Source organism: Macrobrachium nipponense, chromosome 7, assembly GCF_015104395.2.
Source record: "Macrobrachium nipponense isolate FS-2020 chromosome 7, ASM1510439v2, whole genome shotgun sequence".
Lineage (NCBI taxonomy): Eukaryota > Metazoa > Arthropoda > Malacostraca > Decapoda > Palaemonidae > Macrobrachium > Macrobrachium nipponense.
Genome location: NC_061109.1, coordinates 22,895,283 through 22,921,578, shown reverse-complemented (window position 1 = coordinate 22,921,578; position 26,296 = coordinate 22,895,283). Strand labels below are relative to the sequence as shown.

General features: G+C 42.8%; 1 protein-coding gene across 1 annotated transcript in view; it reads right to left on the bottom strand.

Moving 5' to 3' along the window:
* The window catches only part of LOC135217126 (procollagen-lysine,2-oxoglutarate 5-dioxygenase 1-like), a 597,528-nt gene that overhangs the window by 509,453 nt on the left and 61,779 nt on the right, over positions 1-26,296 (bottom strand). The window contains exons 6-8 of the mRNA XM_064252833.1: positions 25,219-25,418; positions 17,442-17,573; positions 1,817-1,944 (exon numbers count right to left, since the gene is read on the bottom strand). Of these exons, the coding sequence (XP_064108903.1) occupies positions 1,817-1,944; positions 17,442-17,573; positions 25,219-25,418 (460 nt within the window). The remainder of the gene's footprint in view (positions 1-1,816; positions 1,945-17,441; positions 17,574-25,218; positions 25,419-26,296) is intronic.

Below are 26,296 nucleotides of genomic sequence, written 5' to 3'. Positions count from 1 at the left end.
TAAATGGGAGCTTGGCAGTCATTGAGAATTTTGGCACCAGCAGGCACTCAGTCACTACTGGCCAATCAGGAGCTAACGAAAGCTTGCTCACTAATGCACACGCTGGCACTATAGAGTGCTTAGGCCTGGAAGTGGTTTTCAGCACTAACACTTGACATTCCACATTTGAACGTTCTTGACAAAACCGCTCCAGGCTAGCCCAAAAAACTGCAATAAGGTACAGATTCTCTGACCTTCTATGTGGCACCTGTGGGGTTCGGGACACGTCCACAGCAGACCTTTTCAATGGTGTTGATATACGTACCACTACTATGGTGCCATTGGCACCTCTTTTCAGGGCTTTAAGCCTCCAAACTAGAGGAAAGATGGGGCACATCTGAATACGCCTTTCCGTTGGCTGTCTGTCGCCACCTGGGAACTGACAACAGGAGCAACTGAGGGGCCGACTACCCGGGGGCTGACCCCACCAACCTCCCTTGGGCTTCTAGTATAGCTTCTCCTGGGTTTAGGGGCATATGCTAGGGACCGTTGCCTAGGAGAATTGGGGGGCCGGGTAACCAGCTCCTCCACTAACACTTCACATTCACTAATTACACTCTTAATCCCCATAAAGGCTCAATCGGAAGCCCCTATTTGAGCCACTGTGTTCACTAGTATGTCGGACGTGCGATTGATCTTATACTCAAGGATGGCAATGGCATTGGGTTCGGGAGTACGGGAGCTGGATAGGGGATCAGGTGGTATACAAGCAGGGCTAGTAATGGGGGACAAAGCATAAACAAATATAACAGGTAAATCAACAGAAGATTTAGCAGAATCCTGACTAACTAGACTTTTGCCATTCCAGGCTGTCACCATTCTCTTTCTGTCTTTCTCTAACTTAGTTTGATGAGAAGTTTAAACCACCATTTCTTAGGTAATTCTACAGAATTGTAGAGTGAGTAGCTGACAGACGTGCAGACTCACAAGAGGTGATGAGAGTGATTCATGGATATCAAAGGGTCCAGATAGCACAAGTGCCACATTTCTACTTATTTCCTTCAGTCTGTTACAGTATAAGTCTATAAACATTCAAAGATCAGAAATGTGGACATGTATGAGTAATGAGGTTCGAATGATACAATGAATGTGATAATTTTACAAAGAATACATGAATTTCCTAAGTTTACCATCTTGCTGAAGCACATACTATAAGGCTTAACTGCACAAATATCTTAAAACAGAAATTATCCTGTGATGAAAACCAGTGTAAAATATACTAATTAATAAAAGGCTTATCAAAGACAAATTAAAAATCACTTCATCACAGGACTTGTCCACTCTAGTAGCTTCCGCAACAACAGCTGAAAAACCTCCACAGTTGAAAAACCTCCATCTATAAAACTAACAGATTTCCACCATCTATTGTCCAATGGAGACAAAGTACGTATAGCATAAAACAGGGATACAGAGGAACAGTAGGCTCCATATACACAGGTGATGATGACAACAATCTGTGCATCATGGCTCCTTACCTGCAGCAAGTGAACAACAGGTATAAAATGCAATTTATCAATATGTACTGGCATCTCCACAAACTACCACTAGCCAGTAAATTTGATTTTATGTGATTTAGGCTGTCAAGTCATGTACTGGAGCACTTTTGGCCATTAGTGTAAGGCCAGAACTCTATAAAACATACAAGTAAGGAGTCACAGATGGCACTAACCCCCAAGAGGACTAGCCAGTGAAGCAGAAGTGAAACCATGACTTACCCTTTCATAATATAAAAAAAAAAAAAATATCACATATAAATTGCAACAAAAATATGACTTACGTAGCTAAATTCCGAGCATGCCATTCCTTCATTTTGCCACCAAATGGTAATAGTTTCACAGTGCCGTACTGTTTCTTTTTCTGAAGTTTTTCAGCCCATGAGTTGACAAGTTTTTCATGTAGAGCTACCTACAAATTGTAAGAAAGAATAAATAAATATGAAATAAAATCACTATAAGAAAAGTTAAAATGCATAAAAAAAGTCACATATGGAAAAACAGTTTAAAGGATGCAGTATTGCAGGCCTTAAATTCTACCTTTGATCCTCTTTGGCGGTAATACAAAAATACTTCACTTAACAGGATTATTTACAGTCATAAACATTATTTCAATAAGAGGCCATGGAATGCCATTCAATACTTCACTCAACTTTCATTGAAACTTGCCCAAAATAAGTTGCTTTCAAGAATGCTACATAATCCAGTCTGTTTGTAGCTGACGCTAACTTTGACTAAATCTGAACAACGAACTAAGAATTATCAGTGAAATTCAGCTGCTTTTGTTATCTTACAATACATAAACAATTTTAATGTATACTTTGCATAAAGGAAATCTAAATTGGGTGAGGAACTGCAGCATTAAAACAAACCTTAACATTTTCTTATCTCCTTAATTACATTCTTTTATACACAATGTTTCAGACAACTGTCCCTCTTCAGGTTCTGTAAGATTAAAAATGAACACATTTATACCCAAAAAACATAAAATTACCATAAAATAATACTATTAATACAGATAAAAATGGACCTAAAAGAAAATACTTTCCCAATGAAAGCAGAGTTATCTACATTCAAGTTAGGTTTTAATTTTTCTTTCTAAAAGGTTTCTAATAGTCTTAGCTCAGTTTCAAGTCAGGCTTTACATAAAATACTGAAATCTGAAAAATTAAAATGATATTGTTAAGATACAATAAAGTTTTGTACATATTTACCTGGCAGATATATACTTAGCTATAGACTCGGTCGTCCCGACAGAATTTCAAAACTCGTGGCACACGCGACAGGTAGGTCAGGTGATCCCCCATTCCCGCCGCTGGGTGGCGGGATCCGGAACCATTCCCGTTTTCTAAGACATAATTTCTCTTCCACCTGTCTCCTGAGGGGAGGATGGGTGGGCCATTAATTGTATATATCTGCCAGGTAAGTATGTACAAAACTTTATTGTATCTTAACAATATCATTTTTGTACATGAAAACTTACCCAGCAGATATATACTTAGCTGATTGGCACCCTTGGTGGAGGGTAAGAGACAGCTAAAACATAATGATAATACTTATACTAAATACATTAAAAACAGGGAAAAAACAACATATGTTCTTGGATATAATAATCCATGGTTTCTACCTGATTGGGCTGAAGACTTCATGACTACTGTCAATGAGTCTGCCTGCCTCAAGAGTCCCAGCGAGGTATGGACCTATGGCTGAATAACTCTTTGGATCGTGTCAATGGGGGCTAGCCCGCTTACGCGACAGAGCCTACTCTGGATCGTACCAATGGGGGCTGACCCACTTACATGGTAGAGCCTTGACCTTTGTCATATCAATGGGGACTAGCCCTCTTACATGACAGAGTTAAGGTTTCTATAAGTAAACACAAGGAGCACTGAAGCCAATCCCGATCACCTGACCATGTTAGTACTGTTATAACCTATGAATTGCAAGAGGGTCCCCTATTCCCTCTGACAATCAACCAATAAAAACAACCACCAATAAAGACAAATTTAAACACTAAAGTAAGTTAAGAAGGATTAGCCTCAGCCCCTTCTCCCAGCACTGAATTCGCCGAAACATACGCTCCCAGAGCAAAGCACTTTTCGTAAGAAATTTTTACGTCTCTTAGGTAATTGGAGGCAAACACAGAATTACATCTCCAAAAAAGTTTGACTCTATTAGTGCCTGAAGAGACCATGTTTTGTGAAATGCCATTGACGTAGCTATGGCTCTCACTTCATGTGCTCATACTCTGAGAATCTGAGGTGCTCTTCATTGCAAGTACGGTGAGCTTCCTTTATTACATCCTTTATGAAGAACGTAAGGGCATTCTTTGAAATCGATCTTTTCGGATCTTTTACAGAGCACCAAAGACTTTCTTCTGTACCTCCCAGCAACACTTTTTTCTTCAGGTAGAACTTGAGTGCCCTGACTGGACACAAAGTCCTCTCTAGTTCTCTTCCTGTTAGTGAAGAGAGTCCTTTTATCTCAAAGCTTCTTGGCCAAGGTTTTGAGGGATTTTCGTTCTTTGCTAGAAAAAGTGGTTTAAAGGTGCAAACCGCTGAATCCTTCCTAAAACCAACTTTACCTTCCAAGGCTTGCAACTCGCTAATTCTCTTAGCTGTTGCTAATGCAAACAGAAATAAGGACTTTCTAGTTAAGTCTCTAAATGAAGCTGTGTGAGACGGTACGAATTTTTCTGACATTAGGAACTTAAGGACCACATCCAAGTTCCAGCTAGGTTTCTTGATTATCTGATCTTTCGTGGTTTCGAAAGACCTTATAAGGCCATGGAGATCTTTATTATTAGTAAGATCTAGTCCTCTATGTCGACTGAGGCCAGCATACTCCTGTAACCTTTTACTGTCGATACTGCCAGGTTACAGTCCTTTCTCAAATAGAGAAGAAAATCAGCGATTTTCAGTTACAGAGGTACTGGAAGAGGATATTTTCTTATTCTTACACCACTTCTAAACAACTCCCACTCGACTGATACACCCTAGAGGTGGAAACTCTTCTGGCTCTTGCAATAGCCTTCGCCACTTCGCGCAAAAAAACCTCTTGCTCTGACGAGTCCTTCGACAGTCTGAAGGCGGTCAGACTTTAAGCGGGGAGGTTCTTGTGAAATCTGTCGAAGTGGGGCGGGGCTCTTTGAGAAGATCGTTCCTCAGTGGAAGCGATCTTGGTAAAATCTACTATCCACTCCAGCACCTCTGTGAACCAATCAAGAGCTGGCCAGAAGGGAGCGATGAGGGTAATTTTTGTTCCCTCTGAGCAAGCGAACTTCCTCAATACTTCCCCTACTATCTTGAAAAGGAGGGAAGGCTTGTATGTGTCCAAGCCTGGTCCAATCTAGCAGAAAGCTGTCTACGGCTACTGCTTGCGGATCCGAGATCGGGGAGCAATAGTTTTCTAGTCTGTGATTCCTGTTGGTCGCAAACAGGTCTATATTGGGCCTTCCCCACAGATGCCACAGTTGTTGGCAAATCTGAGGATTGAGAGTCCATTCCGTGGGTAGGACTTGGTCTTTCCTGCTCAACGATCCGCCCCGGACATTTCTTTCTCTCCCTGCACAAACCTTGTGAGAAGAGAGATCTTCCTTTCCTGAGCCCAAATCAGCAGATCCTTTGCTGATTCGTACAGGGAAAAGGAATGCGTCCCCCCGTTTCTTTATATATGCAAGGGCTGTTGTGTTGTCCGAGTGAATTTGAATCACCAGACCTGAGACCTGTCCTCGAAATGAACTAGAGATAGATGAATGGCTGTTAGTTCTTTCTTGTTTATGTGCCAGGACACTTGTTCTCCTTCCCAAGTGCCTGACACTTCTTCCGAACCTAGGGTTGCTCCCCACCCTGAATCTGAGGCGTCTGCAAATAATGCTAGGCGAGGGTTCTCTAAGTGAAGGGAGATCCCCGTTGCTTAGTTTTTGTGGCTATCTAACAACCCAGAAAGATATTCATTCTTGGATTCCCCTTCGAGATCGGAAAGGTTTCTCCCAGATCTTTGGGACTTCCAATCCACTCCTTCAGATAAAATTGAAGGGTCTTAGGTGTAGTATTCCTAAGGAAACGAACTGTTCCATCGAGGAGAGGGTCCCCAGTAAGCTCATCCATTCCCTCGCGGACAATGTTCTTTCCTTAAGAAGACTGCCACCTTTTCCAAGCAGCGTTCTCTCCTTTCCTGCGAAGGATACGCTAGAAATCCCGAGAATCCATCTGAATCCCCAGATAGACAATGCTTTGCTGGGGAGTCAGCATGGATTTCTCGAGATTGACTAAAAGTCCCAGGGACTTTGTCAATTTTAGAGTAAAGAAAAGGTCCTCCAGACATTGTTTCTCCGATTGGGCTCTTATTAGCCAATCGTCCAGATATAATGAGATCCTGATCCCTTCCAGATGTAGCCAATAAGCTACATTCTTCATGATGTCCGTGAAGACCTTGAGGGGCAGTCGTAAAGTCCGAAACACATCGCTCGGAACTGAATACTTTCCCTTGGAACATGAATCTTAGGTATTTCCGTGATGCCGGATGAATTGGCACATGGAAATACGCATCTTGAAGGTCCAGGGACACCATCCAGTCCCCTGGAGAAGAGCAGACAGAACAGAGGAAGACGTCTCCATCGAGAATTTCTTCTTCATAACAAAGAAATTCAGGGCACTGACGTCTAGCACCGGTCTCCATCCCCCCGATGCTTTCGGTACCAGGAAACAACCGATTGTAAAATCCTGGAGACTGGAGATCTTGAACCAGTTCTACCGCTTCTTTGGAAAAATCATCTGTTCCACTGCCTGCAAAATAGCTAGTCTTCGGACCGAATCCAAGTATCTTGCAGTCAACTCCTTGGAGTTGTCGTCAAAGGGAGGATTTTCCCTGAAGGGGATCAAGTATCCTTTTTACAGGATCGAGAGGGACCAAGAATCCGCTCCCTTCTGCGCCCCAGACTTTTGCAAACTGGAGTAGTCTGGGGCGCCTACTTTTGTCGGAGGACGCTCTGTTCATAGACTTCCCAAAGGACCTTCTAGATGGTCTACTCCTCCGTTCTGGTCTGCGAACCTCTAAGAGGGGTTCTAGAAGAGGAGGCACCTCGAAAGGGCTGTACAAAAGAGGGTCTCTCTCTTTTTTCAATAAGCACGGCCGGCCTAAACTACATAGCTGAGTGTGTGAGGAGATCCTGAGTTGCCTTCTCCGTTAGAGATTTTGCAACCTCCTTAACCGTCTCCTGTGGGAACAGATGAGAGACAAAGGGCGAAAAGAAGAGAGGATCTTTGTAAGGGTGATACGGCTCTTGTTAGAAAAAAAAAAAAAGGGCGGGCTAAAAAACTGATCTCTTCTTTAAGACTCCTGTTTCCGAAAAGCGAGGCAACTTCTACGGAGCCGTCCATAACTGCTTGCTATCCAAGCAAGCCAGGACACTTGAAAGTTCTTCCAATCGACAGTCCCAAAGTTCGGTGTCCTGAGCTCTCTTGGCTAATGCTCCCAATACCCAGTCCATGAAATTGAACACTTCTAGAGTCTTAAAGAGACCCTTTAGAAGGTGGTCTAGCTCACACATGCCCCATGTTGCTTTAGCAGAAAGCAAAGACTTCCTCCTGGATGAGTCTACTAGAGAAGCAAAGTCCGCGTCTGCGGATGAAGGGAGGCCTAACCCCATGGGTTCCTTGGTCTCGTACCACCTTCCAGGTTTCCCTGTTAACTTGGAAGGAGGGCAGGAAAAAACTGTTTTGCCTGCTTCCCTTCTTGAGGCTAACCATTCTGAAAAGGTCTTTAAAGCCTTTTTCATACATAAAGCAGGGCGCATCTTGACGAATGAAGAAGTCTTATGAGCTTTGGTACTGGACATTAAAGATCCTGGTGAAGGAGGATCAGCAGGATGAAGGGAGTCTCCGAACTCCTTGAGAAGTAGAAGAGAGAGCCTCTTGTAGTCCGAAACTGCTACATCTACGGGCTTGTCCTCATCCGACACTTCTTCCAAAGGATCAACTGAAGGAGACCGTTTGGAAGTGATCGGGCTCTTCCCGGGAGAAGTACTCCTTTTCCCTGAGAAGGGGGAGAGCGCTGAATGATAGGAAAACTTCTAAACGAAGAATGAGGCTCCTGGCGGCCAGAAACATTCTTGCGTCTACTAGACTCTTGTTGCCTAGTCACTTGAGGTTCACAAGACTCGCGGCGCTTGAAAGGCTCCTGGCGCCCTGATTCAGGGCGCTTGAAAGGCTCCCTGCGCCCTGACTCCTGACACCTAGCAGGCTCCTGGCGCCCTGACTCCTGACGCCTAACAGACTCCTGGCGCCCTGACTCCTGCCGTCTAACTGAGTCCTGACGCCCTGAATCCTGGGGCTTGAGAGGCTCTTGACGCCCTTTCTTACGTCTCACTGCCTCTTTGCGCCTGACTGGCTCCTGATGCCAATCCTGGTCCTGTAGTCCCAAAGGATCCTGATACTTGAATTGGTTTAGGTTCTCTTCAGGCTCCTTGAACCTAAACCGATCGAGACTTCTGCTCGATTCACGGCGTCTAGAAGGGGAGAGGCTACGTACTTCCTGTCTGCCAGGATTCAAAGCCTTGTCCAAAGGAGGGCGCTTATCTCTTGGAGAAGAGCGCCTACAGGGCGAAAGGAATCGCCTGTCAGGAGAAAAACTCCTATCCAAAGAGTCTCTCGACGAAGGCGATAATCGCCTTGGAGAGTGTGGGGGCTCTCTCCTATACGTAGAGCGCTTAGAGGAACTCTTAACAGGGAACGAAACATCTTTCCTCCTTGTTGAATCCTTAGCGAAAGAGCCTACTAAAGAGGCTAACTGCTCCTGCAGGTTAATCAGGAACTTCTTCGTTGGATCCTGAAGAGAGGGCTCCTCCTGTCTCGCCTTCTTAGGATCCGAGGGCCAATACTCGGGAAAATGCTCTGGGCTGGAATCAGCCGCGTCTCCTTTTGGCGCCTTCCAGGTTCTCTTCAAAGGGCGCGATTGAGAGGCCGAACTCCATCCTCTTTTAGGAGAGGAAGAGTCCGAGGCCGAAAAACACTCCCTTAGGATGCCTTTTCTGCGGCTATCCAAGGCAGCCTGGGACTTTACAACAGGATCTGCCGAAGGGACGCCTGACCGTTGGGGATGTTCTGCATCCTCCCTGCGGCTTTCGACATTCCTCCTCCCCTGGTCCTGGGAGTTTGGAAGAGGTCTAGGCCTAGGAGCAATGAGGAACCGGTCAGACGCCCCCTCCACTGCACTGGGGACACTGCACAAATCACTATCACCACTCTTACCTTCATTTAACGCTCGTAACTGAGCTTGGAGTTTCTTGATTGAAGCTTTCACATTTTCCCTTTCAGAGGAAGAATCTTTGGAGTCAGTACAGGGAGAAGCAGCTGTGGCTAAGGGAAAATCGTTAGTAATAGGAGAGTTATGAACTTCCTGTTCTAGAGAACAAGATCTACTAGATGATCTAGCTGAAGCTTTCCTTACTCTATCCCTCTCAAGTTTCCTAACGTAAGAAGATAACTCCTTCCATTCAAGCTCTGTTAGGTTCTCGCACTCAATACAGGTGTTATTAAAAGAACATTCATTCTCTCTACATTTAGAGCAAACATTATGAGGGTCTACCGACGATTTCGGTAGCCTAACTTTACAACCTTCCCTACTACAAACTCTAAACATAGGTGAAGCCTTAGCGTCAGACATCGTGAAAGAGTAGTCAATACCAAAGTCGAAAAACAGTCCACAAAAAGCGTATGCCAAGCCAGAGAAAAAACAGAATACGTCACCAAAAAACCAATCCAAATTCTCGGCAAACGAGTTGAAATCCAAGATGGAGGAACGAACAATAGGTGTTGTCCGTTCAACCGACAGAGAAATTATGTCTTAGAAAACGGGAATGGTTCCGGATCCCGCCACCCAGCGGCGGGAATGGGGGATCACCTGACCTACCTGTCGCGTGTGCCGCGAGTTTTGAAATTCTGTCGGGACGACCGAGTCTATAGCTAAGTATATATCTGCTGGGTAAGTTTTCATGTACAAAAATGAATGTTACATAAACCGTGGCAATGCTCTTATGAAAGACTGAGGTGGCTTACCTAGAGGTAAAAGGGTTCTGAAGCTTATGCCTCTGTGTTCAGAAGCTCTGGTAAACAACAGTTTTGTTGAATACCCACATATTCTGAACTATGTACACTTCAGACACACAATTTTGTAAACAATCATTGAACACAATGAATCCTTTGACTTGAAGAGATTGCCAATTTTAAAATTATTAAAAAATATCATTCAAATCTTTGCACTTTTAAAGTATACTTTGGTCATTTCTTTTACTTTTCTTTCTGTTAAACCATTGATTTTCTTTGATACATAAGGAAATCTGAAATATAACACTCGGTCTTGTTTCTTTTACCCCATTAGCATTAACCCTCTTACGCCGATTGGACGTATTAAACGTCGAGTCAAAATGTCTCCCGTATGCCGATTGGACGTATTATACGTCGACTCAAAAAAAGTTTTTTTTTAAATTTGCGGAAAAATACTTATAGGCCTACCAGCCGAAAACTTTTGAATCACGCGCCTTGGGGGATGCTGGGAGTTCACGGATCAAGGCGTTGTTTTGTTTACAATCGTTACGCAGGCGCGCAAGCGCGAATTTCTTTCTTATCGCACTAAAAATTATCAGTGACATATCTCAAAAATTCTTTCGTCACTTTGACATAATTTTTACACCATTTTAAATTATCCGTTACATGGAGTATTATATATGAAAATGTGCACAATTTCATGTAGAATACAACAATAAAATACTCATGATTGTAGCTTTTATCAGTTTTGAAATATTTTCATATAAATAACGATAAGTGCAAAAATTTCAACCTTCGGTCAAATTTGACTCTACCGAAATGGTTGAAAAACGCAATTGTAAGCTAAAACTCTTATATTCTAGTAATATTCAATTATTTGCCTTCATTTTGCAACGAATTGGACATCTCTAGCACAATATTTCGATTTATAGTGAATTTATGAAAAAACTTTTTCCTTGCATCCGTGCGGTAACTCTTCCGATAAATTTTTTTGTGTGATTGTCCTAATGTTTGCACCATTTTAAATTTGCCGTTACATAAAGTTTTATATATGGAAATGTGCACAATTTCATGCACAATACAACTAAAAACAACCCATGGTTGTAGCTTTTATCAGTTTTGAAATATTGTCATATAAATAACGATAAGTGCAAAAATTTCAACCTTCGGTCAACTTTGACTCTTCCGAAATGGTCGAAAAATGCAATTCTAAGCTAAAACTCTTATATTCTAGTAATATTCAATCATTTACCTTCATTTTACAATGAATTGGAAGTCTCTAGCACAATATTTCGATTTATAGTGAATTTATGAAAAAAAAAAAAAAAATTTCCTTACGTCCGCGCGGTAACTCTTCCGAAAAAATCAGAAATTTTTTTGTGCGATTGTCGAAATATTTGCACCATTTAAAATTAGCCATTACATAAAGTTTTATATATGAAAATGTGTGCAATTTTATGTAGAATACAACAGAAAATGATTGAAGGTTGTAGCTTTTCTCTTTTTTAAATTTGCATATAAATCACGATAAATAGAAAAAAAAACCATGTTTGGTCAACTTTGACTCTACCAAAATAGTTGAAAAACGCAATTGTAAGCTAAAACTCTTACAATCTAGTAATATACAGTCATTTATCTTAATTCGAAGTGTCTAGCACAATATTTAGATTTATGGTGAATTTTTAAAAATAACTTTCTTTCCTTCCGCGCGCCGATTCGCGGCCGAAAATCTACGAAATGCGTACATCGCATTATCCTAATATTTGCTCCTTTTCATATTAGCCGTTTTATAGAGTTTCATATATGAAAATGTGCGCAAATTCATAAAGAATACAAAAAAATAATTAAAGGTTGTAGCTTTGCTCATTTCTGAACTATTTGCATATAAAGAAAAATATATATAAAAATGTCGACATTCGGTCAACTTTAACTCATCCGAAATGGTCTAAATCTGCAATTCTAATCTAAAACTCTTACAGTATCGTAATATTCAATAATTTCTATTAATTTTGAAACAAATTGGAAGTCTCTAGAACAATATTTAGATTTACGGTGAATTTTTGAAAAAACATTTTTTTACGTCTGCGCGTTACGAATTCGTGCATCATTTTGTGATAATATTTTTCCGGTGTCGCTTTTATCGTTTTACAATGTACTATATATCAAAATGACTGCAATTTAGTGTACAATACAACAAAAAAATTAACTCGTTAGCTTTAACCGTTTTTCGCACAGCGCGATTTGAATACAATTATGTATGAAAAAAAAAATTTTCGCTACCATATATCGCATTATTAACATATGATAATGATATTTTTTTTCATTTCTGATGGTTGCATACTAAACTTCAGGCAATGAAAAAAATTGAGCCAAAAATGAACTCTTAATCTTCTAAACTAAATGCGCTGTGATTTTTTGAAAAAATTATTTTTTTCGCTTCCGTGGTCACTCCAAACCCGTCCCGGCATATGGGAGAGGTTTTGTAAGAGGGTTAATGATGTTATTGAGAAGGTTCGTTAATCTCCTTTAAAAAAGCCTCTCTGGGTAACCGTTGTTGTTAAAGAATGTCTTCAAAAAAGTTACTTGCTTGTGAAAAGGAAGTAATTTAAGGACAACCTGTAGGCTCTGAAAAGTAGGGTGCTGATATTGTTTAATTTTGTATCTTATATTAACTACAGTCACTCAAGAAATTTAAGCTAAGTCCAGAGAAAGTGGGTTGTCTATGAATTTCCATTTCTATGATGCAGTCAGTTTTCATTATCAAGACATCTCAAAAACATCATTAAGGGTAACAGGGTAAAATAAACAGACCAAGTGCTATATTTCAGATTTCCTTATGTACCAATTAAACAACAGTTTAATAGAAAGAAAAGTAATACAAATGACCAAAGCATAGTTTAAAGATGTAAAGATCCGAATGGTATTTTTTAATCATTCTAAAATTGGCAATCTGCTCAAGTCAAGGAGTCGTTAACTAGTGAACTATGTTCAATGATTGTTTACAAATTTGTGTGCCTGAAGTGTAGTTCAGAATACTGTACATGGGTAGTTCAACTAAACTGTTGTCTGCCAGAGCTTTGAACACAGAGGCATAAGTTCAAGGACCCCTTTACTTCTATTCTAGGTAAGCCACCTCAGTCCTCCGTAAGAGAGCACTGCCACGGTTTATGCAATGTTCATTTTAATATTTCAGATTTCTGTATTTTATGTAGAGGTCATTGAAACTGAGCTAAAACTATTAGAAAGCTTTTCTATAGAAAAATTAAAACCTAACTTGAATACACATAACTCTGCCTTCAGCAGGAAAGTATTTTCATTTAGATCCATTTTTTATCTGTGTATTAACTGTATTCTTTTATGATCATTTTATGTTTCTTGGGAATAAATGAGTTAATTTTTAATCTTACAGAACCTAAAGATGGACAGTTGTCTGAAATGTTGTGTACAAAAGAAATAAATAAAGGATATACGAAAATGTTAAGGTTTGTCCTTCATCCGAACATTTCACCACTACAACCAATCAAACGTATGCTACTTGTATCATCATCATCATTAGTTTTTATCATGAACAATCTACACACTATATGCCCACATAAAACGTACCAACAGATCAATGACTTGAAGAACAAACTTGACCATACTTAAATGCTCATATCTTATGGGAAGTGCTGATACCAAGGGCCCCATTATAAGGTAAATGACTGTTTCTAACTTATGATTGAAGGGATTTACTTCAAATTTTTACCGCTTATTCTACAGCTAGTAATGAACATTCTCTTGTGATGAAATTTAGAAATGCAACCTCTAAAGTTCATTTGTTTTACAATTGAAAAAAATATCATGAAGTTACTTTCCGAAATATACAAAATTAAAAGTTGCTCAAAAAAGTGATTTTTCTAACAAAATAAAGATATTTAGTTATACTAAACTCTGTGAAAGTTTCATTGAATTGGTTCTGTCCTCTTGGAGAAATAAGCATTTAGTTTTGAAAAAAGTAAGTTTTGAAAAAATAGCAAAATAACATAATTTTTGGACTTTCAAGAATTGTGAGAGAATCTGGACATCTTGAGCAAGTTAAGGGATTTTGACAAAGGAAAAATCTATTTCTGGGCTCGATCTGTGTCGCCTAGTGAAATGTTCCTATAGCACTCATTTCTAGGTATAAATAAATGCTAAATATACCAGAGAAAAAGCCATATGGAATGCCAGAGTTAATACCTATATCATTATAACCTGTTTTCTCTGATACATCCAGTAGAGAGAATGGGATATTTTAGTGTGACAATTATTTTTTAATAAATTTTTTCATACTTGTCTTACATGCTTTTTTTTTTTTACAATCTGTCTCTCACAGTGCCATAAAAGTGATGAACCATACAAATGAGTTTATTTACCAATAAAAGTGTACAACTTAAACTTGATTCTATCCTAAATCGTTTCATAGACGTTTTTACATTTTCTACAATTTGTCGTTCACAGTGCCATACAAGCAATAAACAAGTGTGACCATAAAACCAATCTAAACATTTTTTAGTAATAACATTTCTAGATGTTTATTTACACAAAAAAGTCCTTAATCATTTATAGAGATGTTTTTTACAAGTCATTTTTTTACAATTAGTGGATCACAGTGCTATACAAGCAATGAACAAAATTGTCGATAAGCCAATTTAAAAAGTTTTTAGCATAACGTATCACTTCAGGATATGCTTATTTAGACATAATAGAGTTGAAAATTGTTTTTATAAATCTAGGACTCAAAGGGATGTGCAACAGAAACGAACAAGTCACTTTATCAAAAGAAAGGTCTAATGAAGTCTATTTTATAAACAAGGTATGGCTTAGGGTCGAGATTAGATTTCAAGGTTTGTTTGTTTGCTTTACGTGACTTCCAAACCACGTCGAGAGTGAACTACTATCACCAGAAATACACATCTCTCACTCCTCAATGGAATACTCGAGAATCGAACTCGCGGCCACCGAAGTGGCACGCCAATACCATACCAACCACGCCACTGAGGCACATTTCTAATGATCAAATTTAATGGTGGTATTTTTAGACTCAATACTCTACATAGTCAAGGGCACTAATTATAAAACAGCTGCTTGTAGCACTGAAAACACGTGTTTGGGTTCTGATATGTGTTGAGGACTTATAACACAAATGGATGTATGCCCGAGCTAGGACAAGGCAGAAGCCACCTCTCACAATAGGAATGAAGGTGAGAGGATACCTGAAACAAGGTATTTCTCTATAAACACATGTGCGACACACAAAGGACAGATCAAAAGCAGTGATGCTGCCAAAGTCTTCCGACTTGCTTTAATATTAATCTTACGTTCTCAGATTTTCCTCAAAGGGCACGAAATGACTGAATTACTTCACAGAACTTTATTGTATTTAAGGGGAGGGTATGAGACAGACACTGAATTTTGTTATCTCCCTTAGTAAAGATTCTTAGCACTGCTAATACTGGGAGTTCAATCAAGCAATGAGAACTATTAAATCACAGACAAGGGAACCACGCGCTTACATTAGATTAGCTTTATAGAACAAGGGCTCAGCAATGGAGAGATGACATGGGAACACTATGAATGATCACACAAGCACAGACATAGAAAAATAAAGAAATAAATACAGAAAGAGACAAAAATGATTGCCAAAAAACATGCACTTTACCATATTCAGTCATTGGATTCTACTGTCAGTGGAGAAAGGAACTTTGATCCCAATTCGTCAGGCACTGATCAGAGTAAGCAACCACGTGGGAAATAATGACAGCGACTAAGGGAGAGAGGAGCAGGTTGGTTCCTGCCTTCAACTCACGAGTGGAGGGTCTGAGACAGACTGAGAACTGAAACTGAAAGTAAGCTTTGCTCGTTGACCCCTTTTATCAGCTTCATCTTGCCTTCCAGCGATTTCTGATTAAATTTTGGATTTTGGATGCCGACAGATCATTTTCTGTAAAGAACGGGCAAGCGGCAGAAAGAAAACGAAAAAGGAGAATGTAGATCGGAAACTCACAGAAGAGAGAGAGAAAGGCATGTCTTGTTTGTTTCTTTATCAAAATTTACATTACTGAATGGCAAAATGGGGTAAATACAAAATACGGTTAATAACTAATAAAATTTGATAATTACTCAAAATTCGGCAGTCAGCACATCCTTAAAGCAGAGATGTTTGCATAAAAGTACAACATTGCAACCAATATTCACTCAGATGATTTACTTCTTACTCATACCAGTAGTACTGTTTAGAGAATGAACAACATCAGTACGATAATTGAAATGGCTTAGAATTTTTTTTATAAACTTGTGATTCTAACACAGGCAACATATTCAAGCTCAGTAAATTTCTTTACCAACAGAGCAGATGCCTTCAAGTGGCACTGACTGTGCAGGGGCAGGTCTCGGAGGACTGTGAGGTAAGGGTGGGAGCCCTGAGACTGTTCAAGAATGGGAAGTTTAATATCTTGTCTTAACAAGGCGTCATACTCGCCAGCAATGCATACGTATAGCCAGCGCCAAAGTACATATTTTCGAATGGTGAGGTTGTGCGATCCTCAATCGGACGGTGGGCAGGAACATTCTAACATGGTTGAGGCTCTCAATTGTAATTAACTTATGCCTCTCAATCCTCGCTCCTGGACGTAATTTATCATCTCAAATTATCGATATCTGCGCACCAGTCATTGAATGCTCGGACCTGGGGGACAGGATAGCAACCTCTGGGAGGTGCAACAAATATGGGGTCCTGAGCTGGGGGGCCTAGAGTTGACGGGTCTGTCACTACCATGGCAATGGGTGGGAGTGGCAGCTTTCTTGGGGCAGTCAGCCCAGGAAGTATGCCCGTGCACTTTGCATGAGTAACAAAAGCTCCTGCTATAATCAGGCTTTGGGCAGTTGTTCCGCTGCCAGTGGATAACAGCCAACGAGAGCCCGAGCCAGAAACTGGTGTAGCGGCAGCAACCCTAGCACCCGGCTCTGGTCCCCGTCTTCTTCTTCCTTGCGGAAGGAGAGACGGGCTCCGCTCCCAAAGGAGCAGGAGGACCAGCGGAAGAACCCCCCATCCCACCGGAGTGAGACGGGCCCTTAGAAGTTCCGGAGGGAGTCTTCTTAGGGGGGGAGGAGGCAGCCTTCTTCTTCCTCGGCTTGGAAGCCTTGGAAGTCGAAGGGGAAGAGGCGGCAGCAGGCGACGAAGACGACGACAACGACGACACCTTCCTCTTCTTCTTCGTCAGCTCCCTCAGGACAGACATCAGGTCCTCCATCCAGGATGGAGCCGGGGCTGCTGTTGCCGAAGCAATAGGGCCCGGCTGCACCTGTACGGAAGGACCAGCGAGTGGGGCAGCAACACCACGGGCTGGAACGACGTCGGCAGGTGCGGGAACAGCAGGAACAGCAGGAACGGCAGGTATGGCAGGCAGGTCAGATACAGCAGGAGACAGGGCAGCAGCCAGCGACATCCTGGGTACCGGCGGCAGGTTCAGGGGCGAGCTCTTCGGGCATCGGAAGTCAGGGGCTGGCTTACAATACACTTTCACAACACTGACAAACCAAGCTGAAGAAACCCACACACAACCAAAGCATACGACGATGAAGCACGCAGAGAGCCTTGGCGAACACGTCCTCCACCAACACGGCCGAAAGCAAAAGTGGTTCTTCACCTCCCAGTCGCGCGGCGCACGCACTGTCGGACAAGCAGTTAACTACTGAACTCCCTTGTTCGAAGCTTACGACCGTTCCAGCTGCCGCTAGTTACCTTCCTATTGTAAAGGACCGATGGTTTGTATTACGTTTCGGAACAAACATTCACTTACAAATTATTACTTTGCTAAAACAGTAATACAGTAAAGTTACAAACCTGATTATAGACTAAAAGATCAATCCTCTTTTTGGGGTAATTCAGTTTTACCACTTTATCCAACATTTCCTCTAAAAATGGCATTGGCTTGACTACAAATACAGCAACAAGTATGCGTGGGTACTCCTCTTCCTGTGAGAAAATAATTCACCTCAGTCAAAACAATTACAGTACTAGTGTAAAAGTCATCAGGAACTACTGCTCTACATACTTAGCAGGTTACCTAGAATAATTATCAACTTAGTTAAATTTTCATGAAGCTAACCTTTTTCTTCAAGGTATATAGCACTTACTTTACCTGACTTGAATTAGTTGCTTCACCTTATAATTTTCACTAATCTACTCCTTCAGTCACAACATTTAAACCAGATATAAATACCAGTTTTTCTTACTGGATGAAACGGAAGCAGTTGCAACTTAAGTAAAATACTGGCTTGCATTTTATATACTGTGGTCCCCCCGTATTCGTGGGGGATGCGTACCAGACACCCCCGTGAATAGTTAGAACCCGTGAATGTTTGGAACCCCTATAAAAATGCTAAAAACAGCCTATTTTGTTAGTTAAAACTCAAGAAAAACCCACTAAAAATGTTCATACTCTGTTTTTTTAATAGTTTTATCACAAAAATGATATTGTAATGATACAATAAAGTTTGTTCATACTTACCTGGCAGATACATATATAGCTGTATTTTCCGAAGTCCGACAGAATTTAAAAAACTTACGACACACGTAGTGGGAGTCAGGTGGTTAGTACCCATTCCCGCCGCTGGGAGGCAGGTATCAGGAACCATTCCCATTTTCTATTCATATGTTTATTTCTACTGTCTCCTGACGGGAGGTGGGTACTTTGAATATATATATCTGCCAGGTAAGTATGAACAAACTTTATTGTATCATTACAATATCATTTTGTTCATGAAACTTACCTGTCAGTTATATATATAGCTGAATCCCACCTTTGGTGGTGGGAAGAGACAGAATAGAATTTTAGGAAACACATGCATGCAGATGATTGGTATCTTGGTTCCTTACCTGTTAGCATAGCTGACCCTGTGATTACTGTCACCCAAGTCTGCTTCTGCTTTACTAGAGTTGCCAGCAAGGTAGTGACCTGTATAGCTGGTGCGCTCTAGATGATCTGTCAACAGGGGCGTGACCACGACGTGACGTGACTAGATCATTGACCATACAATGAGGGCAACGAAGCAATAAAAACGCCACCTTGCCTAGTCTACCAAAGGTTAGTCCCACTAAACTAGGCTAAAGGAAGGGAGACCCGCCTCAGGCGGTCGACCCCACAACCAAAAACACACAATATTAAAAAACTCACCTAACCACTAAAGGATAGGATGAGTGCTACCTCCTGCCCCCAAAACAGTGTCTGCGGCGACGTAGGGTCCAAGCGAAAAGCAATGTTCGTATGTTGCTTTCACCTCCCGCAGGTAGTGTGAAGCGAACACCGAGTTGCTCCGCCAAAAGGTGGCACTCAAAATGTCACTGAGTGCCATATTTTTGTGAAAAGCTACCGAGGTCGAAATAGCCCTCACTTCGTGGGCGTTCACTTTTAAAAGCTTCATGTCACTATCACTGCACGAGGAATGAGCTTCTTTAATGGTATCTCTCAAGAAGAACGCTAGCGCGTTCTTAGACATGGGAAGATCTGGCTTCTTGACAGAGCACCACATGTTACCAGAAGGTCCTCTACAGTCCTTCGTCTTTTCTAAGTAGAATTTGAGAGCCCTGACAGGGCACAGGACTCTCTCTGGTTCTCGACCCACGATTTCTGCCAAACCCTTAATTTCGAATGTCTTAAGCCAAGGGTTGGAAGGGTTTTCGTTCTTTGCCAAGAACGTCGGGCTCAAAGAACAAACGGCATTGTGGTTCTTAAACCCAATATGCTTGCTTATAGCCTGGATCTTGCTAACCCTCTTCGCTGTCGCCAGAGCAGTTAGGAAAACTGTTTTTCTAGTCAGGTTTCTAAGCAAAGCTGTGTGAAGCGGTTCGAAATGGCTGGACATAAGGAACTTAAGAACTACGTCTAAGTTCCAAGATGGTACTTTCGGTTGAGGTACCTTCGTAGTCTCAAAAGACCTTAGGAGATCATGAAGGTCTCTGTTATTGGCCAAATCCAGCCCTCTATGCAGAAAGACTACCGACAGCACACTCCTGTAGCCCTTTATCGTCGGCACCGCCAATTTTACTTCCTTCCTCAAGTAGAGGAGGAAGTCCGCTATCTGGCTCACAGAGGTTGAGGTGGAGGATATGCCCTTCTTTCTGCACCAACTTCTGAAAACAGCCCACTTGGATTGGTACACTGCAAGAGAGGAAGCTCTCCTTGCAGTGGCGATCGCTCTTGCCACAGGTCTTGAAAAACCTCTCGCTCTGGCCAACTTCTGGATAGTCTGAACGCAGTCAGACTCAGAGCGGGGAGGTTTTTGTGTTACCTCTCGAAGTGGGGCTGTTTGAGTAGATCTGTCCTTGGGGGCAGAGTCCTCGGAAAGTCCACCACGAAGGACATGACCTCTGTGAACCAGTCGGTCGCCGGCCAGAAGGGGGCGATTAGTGTCATCCTCGCTCCTTCTGATGCTGCGAATTTTCTCATTACTTCCCCTAGGATCTTGAACGGGGGAAAGGCGTCCAGGTCTAGTCCCGTCCAGTCCCAGAGAAGGGCGTCTACTGCCACTGCTCCTGGGTCTAGAACCGGTGAGCAGTACAGTGGAAATCTCTTTGTTCTCAAAGTTGCGAAGATGTCCATGAGAGGACATCCCCACAACTTCCACAGCCTCTGGCATACGTCCTGGTGAAGGGTCCATTCCGTCGGCAGCAGCTGACCTTGCCGACTGAGGAGGTCTGCATGTACGTTTTCTACTCCTGAGACGAACCTCGTCAGGATAGTGACATCGTGTGCCCTCGCCCACAACAGGATTTCCTTTGCAAGGTAGAACAGGGACCGAGAGTGGGTTCCTCCCTGTTTCTTGAGGTATGCCAGAGCTGTGGTGTTGTCCGAGTTGATCTGCACAATCCTGTGGGAGACTTCGTCCTGAAAAAACTGGAGTGCAAGATGAACTGCTGCCAGTTCCTTGAGGTTTATGTGCCAGGACACCTGTTCCCCTCTCCAGGTGCCTGACACTTCCTTCCCCCCTAGTGTCGCTCCCCACCCCGTGGAAGACGCGTCGGAAAACAACACTAGGTCGGGGCTCTGAAGTTTGAGGGAAACTCCCTCTGCAAGCTTCAATGGATCGAACCACCATTTTAGGTGTTCTTTCACCTCTTCTGATAACTTCAAGACCGCTTCCAGGTCGTTCTCGTGCTTCCAGTTGTTCAACAGGAAGAACTGAAGAGGTCTGAGGTGCAACCTCCCTTGGGAAACAAATTTCTCCAGCGAGGAAAAGGTCCCCAGCAGACTCATCCATTCCCTCACCGAGCATGATTCTTTCCCCAGAAAGGCTAACACTTTGCTTAGGCATTGTTGTTGTCGCCCTGGGACGGAAAAGCCCGAAAAGCCACTGAATCCATCTGAATCCCCAGATAGACGATGGACTGTGAAGGGGTCAGATGTGACTTTTCGAAGTTTACCAGAAGTCCCAGGGACTTCGTTAAAGACAAAGTCGTGTGAAGGTCCTCCAGACACCGGGCTTTCGAGGAGGCTCGAATGAGCCAGTCGTCCAGGTAGAGAGAGATCCTGACTTTCGAAAGATGAAGCCATCTCGCAATGTTCTTCATCAAAAAGGTGAAGACCATCGGTGCTGTGCTCAGTCTGAAACAGAGTGCCCTGAATTGAAAAACCTTACCCTTCAGGACAAACCGCAGGTACTTTCTTGACTGGGGATGGATGGGGACATGAAAATATGCGTCCTGGAGATCTAGTGACACCATCCAATACCCCAGTCTTAAAGCCCCAAGCACTGACTGAGGCGTCTCCATCTTGAACCTCTGCTTGATGACAAAGAGGTTTAGGTTGCTGACATCTAGGACCGGTCGCCATCCTCCTGACTGCTTTGGCACCAGGAACAGTCGATTGTAAAACCCCGGGGATTCCAGGTCGAAGACCTGTTCTACTGCTTCTTTTTCGATCATCTGATCGAGCAGATCGAAAAGAACTTGTTGTTTTTCCACCCGGTACGAGGGTGACATATCCCTGGGTGTCGTAGACAGCGGGGGTGATTTTAGGAACGGGATCCGGTAACCCTTTTCCAAGATGTCCAGTGACCATTTGTCTGCACCTCTCTCTCTCCAGGCTTGCGCAAACAGCCGAAGCCTGGCTCCTACCGGTGACTGAAGGACTTCTGTTTCATTTCTTGCCCTTTGTAAGCACAGGGGCTCTGCCTCTGGAAGTGCCTCTTCCTCAAGGGGCCGGTCTCGAGGAAGATCCACCTCGAAAGGGCTTCGATTTCTTAGGAATCGAAACTCCCGAAGAAGTCGAAGGGCCCGCAGTTCTCCGAGACTATTGGGCGAGGAGATCCTGCATAGCTTTTTCCTGGAGACTAGTAGCAAGGTCCTTAACCATAGATTGGGGGAAGAGATGATCGGAAAGAGGAGCAAAGCGCAACTCTGCCTTTTGCAAGGGAGAGACTGACTTAGCAGTGAAATTGCAAAACAGGGATCTCTTCTTCAAGAGACCAGTGCAAAAATGTGCTGCCACCTCCTCTGAACCATCCCTGACGGCCTTGTCCATACATGACATGACGCTGGACCGCTCCCCCAGGCTAATCGAATTGGGACTCCGAGACTTAGTATCCAGAACTCCAAGACACTAATCTAAGAAGTTAAAGACCTCTAACGTCCGAAAGAGGCCTTTAAGGTGGTAATCCATCTCCGTCGTCGACCAAGTCACTTTGGATGAAGAAAGGAGGGACCTCCTCGAGGCATCCACAAGACTTGCAAAGTCTCCTTGAGCAGAAGAGGGAAGTCTGAGACCGACATCCTCTCCCGTCTCATACTACATCCCTGCTTTTCCACTAAGCCTGGAAGGCGGAAGAGCAAACGAGGTCTTTCCTTGAGCCTTCCTTCTCTCCATCCAGTCGTGGACTTACGAAAAGCCCTCTTAGTCAAAAGGGACTTCTTCATCCTCACAAACCCCTAGACTTTGTTGATCTTAGAAGACGAAAGTTGAGAGGGGGGCGAGCGAGGAGCTGCCGGTTGAATGGTGTCCCCGAAAGCAGACTGAAGAAGGCGGGTCAAGACCTGGTAGTCTGAAGAGACAGGAGCCAGCAGTTGCTCATCATCAGCCTCTTATGAAGCCCCGCTCACCTCACCTTCCTACACAGGTGAAGTAGGAGGAAGTAGAGCCGATACAAGACCCTCAGGTCCAAATTTCAAACCGGAACGTTGCTGCGAAGTCGAAGGCACAGCAGACTCCTGAGCAGGTAAAGGCGAAGCCGGAACACGGTGCACCTCTTGAAGGCGTGAAGAATCTTGAAGAGAGTCCTCAAACACACGCGATCATCAACGAGCGTCCACATCCGCGTCCACCCGAGCATCAACTGGCGCGCGCCTGGCGTCCACTGGCGCACTCCTGGCTTCTACTGCCACACGATTGGCGTCCACTCACGCGCGCCTAGCGTCCGCTGGCACGAGCTTGGCATCCACTGGCGCACGCCTGGCGTCCACTGGTGCACTCCTGGCGGCCACTGGCGCTCCCCTGGTGTCCGGCCGAGCGTCAAGATCATGCTGAGCTTGAACAGAAGCGTCCAAAAAGCGTCAACGGTCTCTCCGACCGGTGGGTCAAAGCTTCATCTTCGTGCCCTCTAGAGAGCCGCTGGGGAGCCGTACAAACTCTAGAAGGCGACGATATAGGAGAGAGAGACGAGCGAGGAGACGGAGAGGGAGACTGTCTAGATCTCTTGACGGGCAGCCTGTCATCCTTCCTTCGGCGACGTGGTTGCGTCTCTCTCTTAGAAATCACACAAGCAAGCTGCTGCTGTAATGAGCAAAGAATCCTCTCATTAGGAGAAGACTCCCTCTCAGGAGAGGGGCTGATCCTGTGAGAAGGCAAGGGGCAAGGGGACGCCTTCTTCCTTCTCACAGGAACTGCCACTGAGCAAACTCTGGAGCGACTGGGGCGCTCGAAGGAGTCATTATCTGATGACGCCCTACTCCTCTTCTGCGGCGGGAAGGCCGCGAAGGCACTATCAGGCGAAAATCGTCGATCGGGAGATATCCCAGGACGTGAAGCGTCCCGTTCACAAACGCTCCTTTTCAATGGGCGTGAATCTGACTGAGTGCTCCACCCCTTACGCAGGGAGGAAGCCTCGGATGAAGAAAAGCACTCCTTGAGGAGGCGTGCACGCGCACGCTCCTTGGCAGTCTGGGTAGCGTCAACAGAAACTGCCGAAGGCACGTCAGATCGGTGGGGTTCCCCATAACCCTCCTTCGGCTTTCAACATGCCCTCTCCCTGAAACCTGGGAGTCCGGCAGAGGTCCAGGCCTAGAAGCGAAATGGGGCCGATCTGACGCACCCTCCACAACACAAGGGGCACTGTCACTGCACTTTGCACCTTCACTTTTGCCTTCTAAGGCGAGCACTTTCGATTCCAGATTGCGAATTGACTCTAAAATTAAAGTAAGGGCATTACCCTCCAAAGACACTGTTTCAGGGCCCGAAGGCGGCACTACAGGGTTAGGAGTAGTAACTACAACAGGAGGGTTAGTAGGAGAAACATGAATTTCCTGACGTTTACCTGAAACACTCCTGGAGGAAGACCTCCTCAACCTATCACGCTCAAGCTTACGAAGATAGGCCTCATACGCCTTCCACGCAGACTCCGAAAGACATTCACACTCCTTGCAGCGATTCTCATACAAACAATCATGCCCCCTACAACTCTTACACAATGTATGCGGGTCTACCGATGCTTTCAGTAGCCTACCTCTACATTCACCTCTACTACAAAACCTGGCGCTAGCCGAACTAGACCCAGACATCTTAGTTTTAAGAGAAATCAAGCCAAAATCCAATTAATTCCACAAGTAACGTGTGCCTAGCCACCGATCCAAAGTCAAAATACCAAAAAATCAATAAGGATACTTAAGTAGCCAAAGTTTCCTAAATCCAAGACGGAGGTGCTGAAAACAGGTGTTTACAGCACCGGCGACAGAAAAAATATGAATAGAAAAAGGGAATGGTTCCTGATACCCGCCTCCCAGCGGCGGGAATGGGTACTAACCACCTGACTCCCACTACGTGTGTCGTAAGTTTTTTAAATTCTGTCGGACTTCGGAAAATACAGCTATATATATATCTGACAGGTAAGTTTCATGAACAAAAGTGCATTTTATGATGAAATTCATTAAAAAACCAGGAATTTGTGGATATTGATCATAGAAAAATAGCACAAATGCGCAAATTTTCCGCGAATAATGCGGGGAAACGTTCCCGAGAGAAATCTGCGAATGTGTGAGTCCGCGAATCTGGAGAATGAGAATACGGGGGTCCACTGTACAGCTTAACACCACGCCAGATTCAATTAACATTTTACAAAATGTGATTAAACAATTTCAGCATGTACTACAGCATTTAATTGCAAACTTTACATGAAGTAGATGATTTGATTATTATACAGTTCCTTTACTCTTACTCATTGTATCTTACAGTTAACAATATTATAGCTCAAACCATTTTCTAATTTTAGCATTCCCTGCGGCACATTATAAAAGACACAAAACAGTCTTCCTCAAACCTATATGTCAAACATGAAATCATTAAAGTACAAGACAAAAATATCATATCAGTATTAAATGATACTAAGAAACTTATTACATAATTTGTTCTTACTGGTAAATGATCCAAGTCAAATGTTTGCTCCTTGCATGCCAAGCATCCTTTCTCATGAATCCAGGACTTTGCAATATAATTTCCAACAGAATTCAGCAAGATCTTGGAAGGGCCATTTCCATGAATCACAACAGGAGTGGTCTGATACACTGTATTGATTAAGTGAGTATCATCTTCATCAAACTTGAGGGACACATCAGCTGAAATAGGATATAGATGGTACTGAGCCCCCATATAAAACAGCTGTATATAAGAATTGGAAAAAAACATAACTGGACCACTACACTTAACAAATGTCCTCCTTCACTTATCTTTGTGGTTAGAATAATTCCAAGCAAACATACCAGATTTAAAAGTGCTGGGTAAATTTTCAGGATGGCAAGAAATGACTATCAAACACTTGGCTGAAAAATCCTGGTCCTGTACAAATTGATAATCCAAATCTTGGTTCTATCTAGTTGTGAGAAACCTAGGCTACTCAATTAATCTCTCTATACTAATCCATTTGCCAGTCAGAAAAAAACTCCATACTACCGACTGTTGACATTTCAAGCTACCTATTTACCACTACATTGCTGCAACAAAAGATAGGAAAAAGGTAAGTACATACTAGAATTTATAATATAAAATAGGTTTTCATATATAAACATTGCAATCCATGATCAATGAATTTGTAATAAATAACTACCAATGAATATTCAAAAGGACTTATGACTTGGAATTTTTTCCATAAATATCTCAATACATTCCATTGTGAATTTTCATTACAGGAAACTACTTCAGAAATTAATGCATCAAATAGAACTACATTTCAATAACGATATGACCCACAAATAAAAAACCAAATCCCTTTCTTATACCTCATGATATTAACCTAATTTCCTAATACACTATCCTTTACAAACTTATGTAAATTATGTACAACTATTTGGCCAAATTTAAATATTAATGGGAACAATTAGAATATCTAAAAAATATATTATATTAGTATTTTGTTACAAGACCACACTTCACTGGTACCTGCCTCAAAAGATTATATACATTTCAAATTTGTTCCAAGACCGTCTCCTATGTCTGA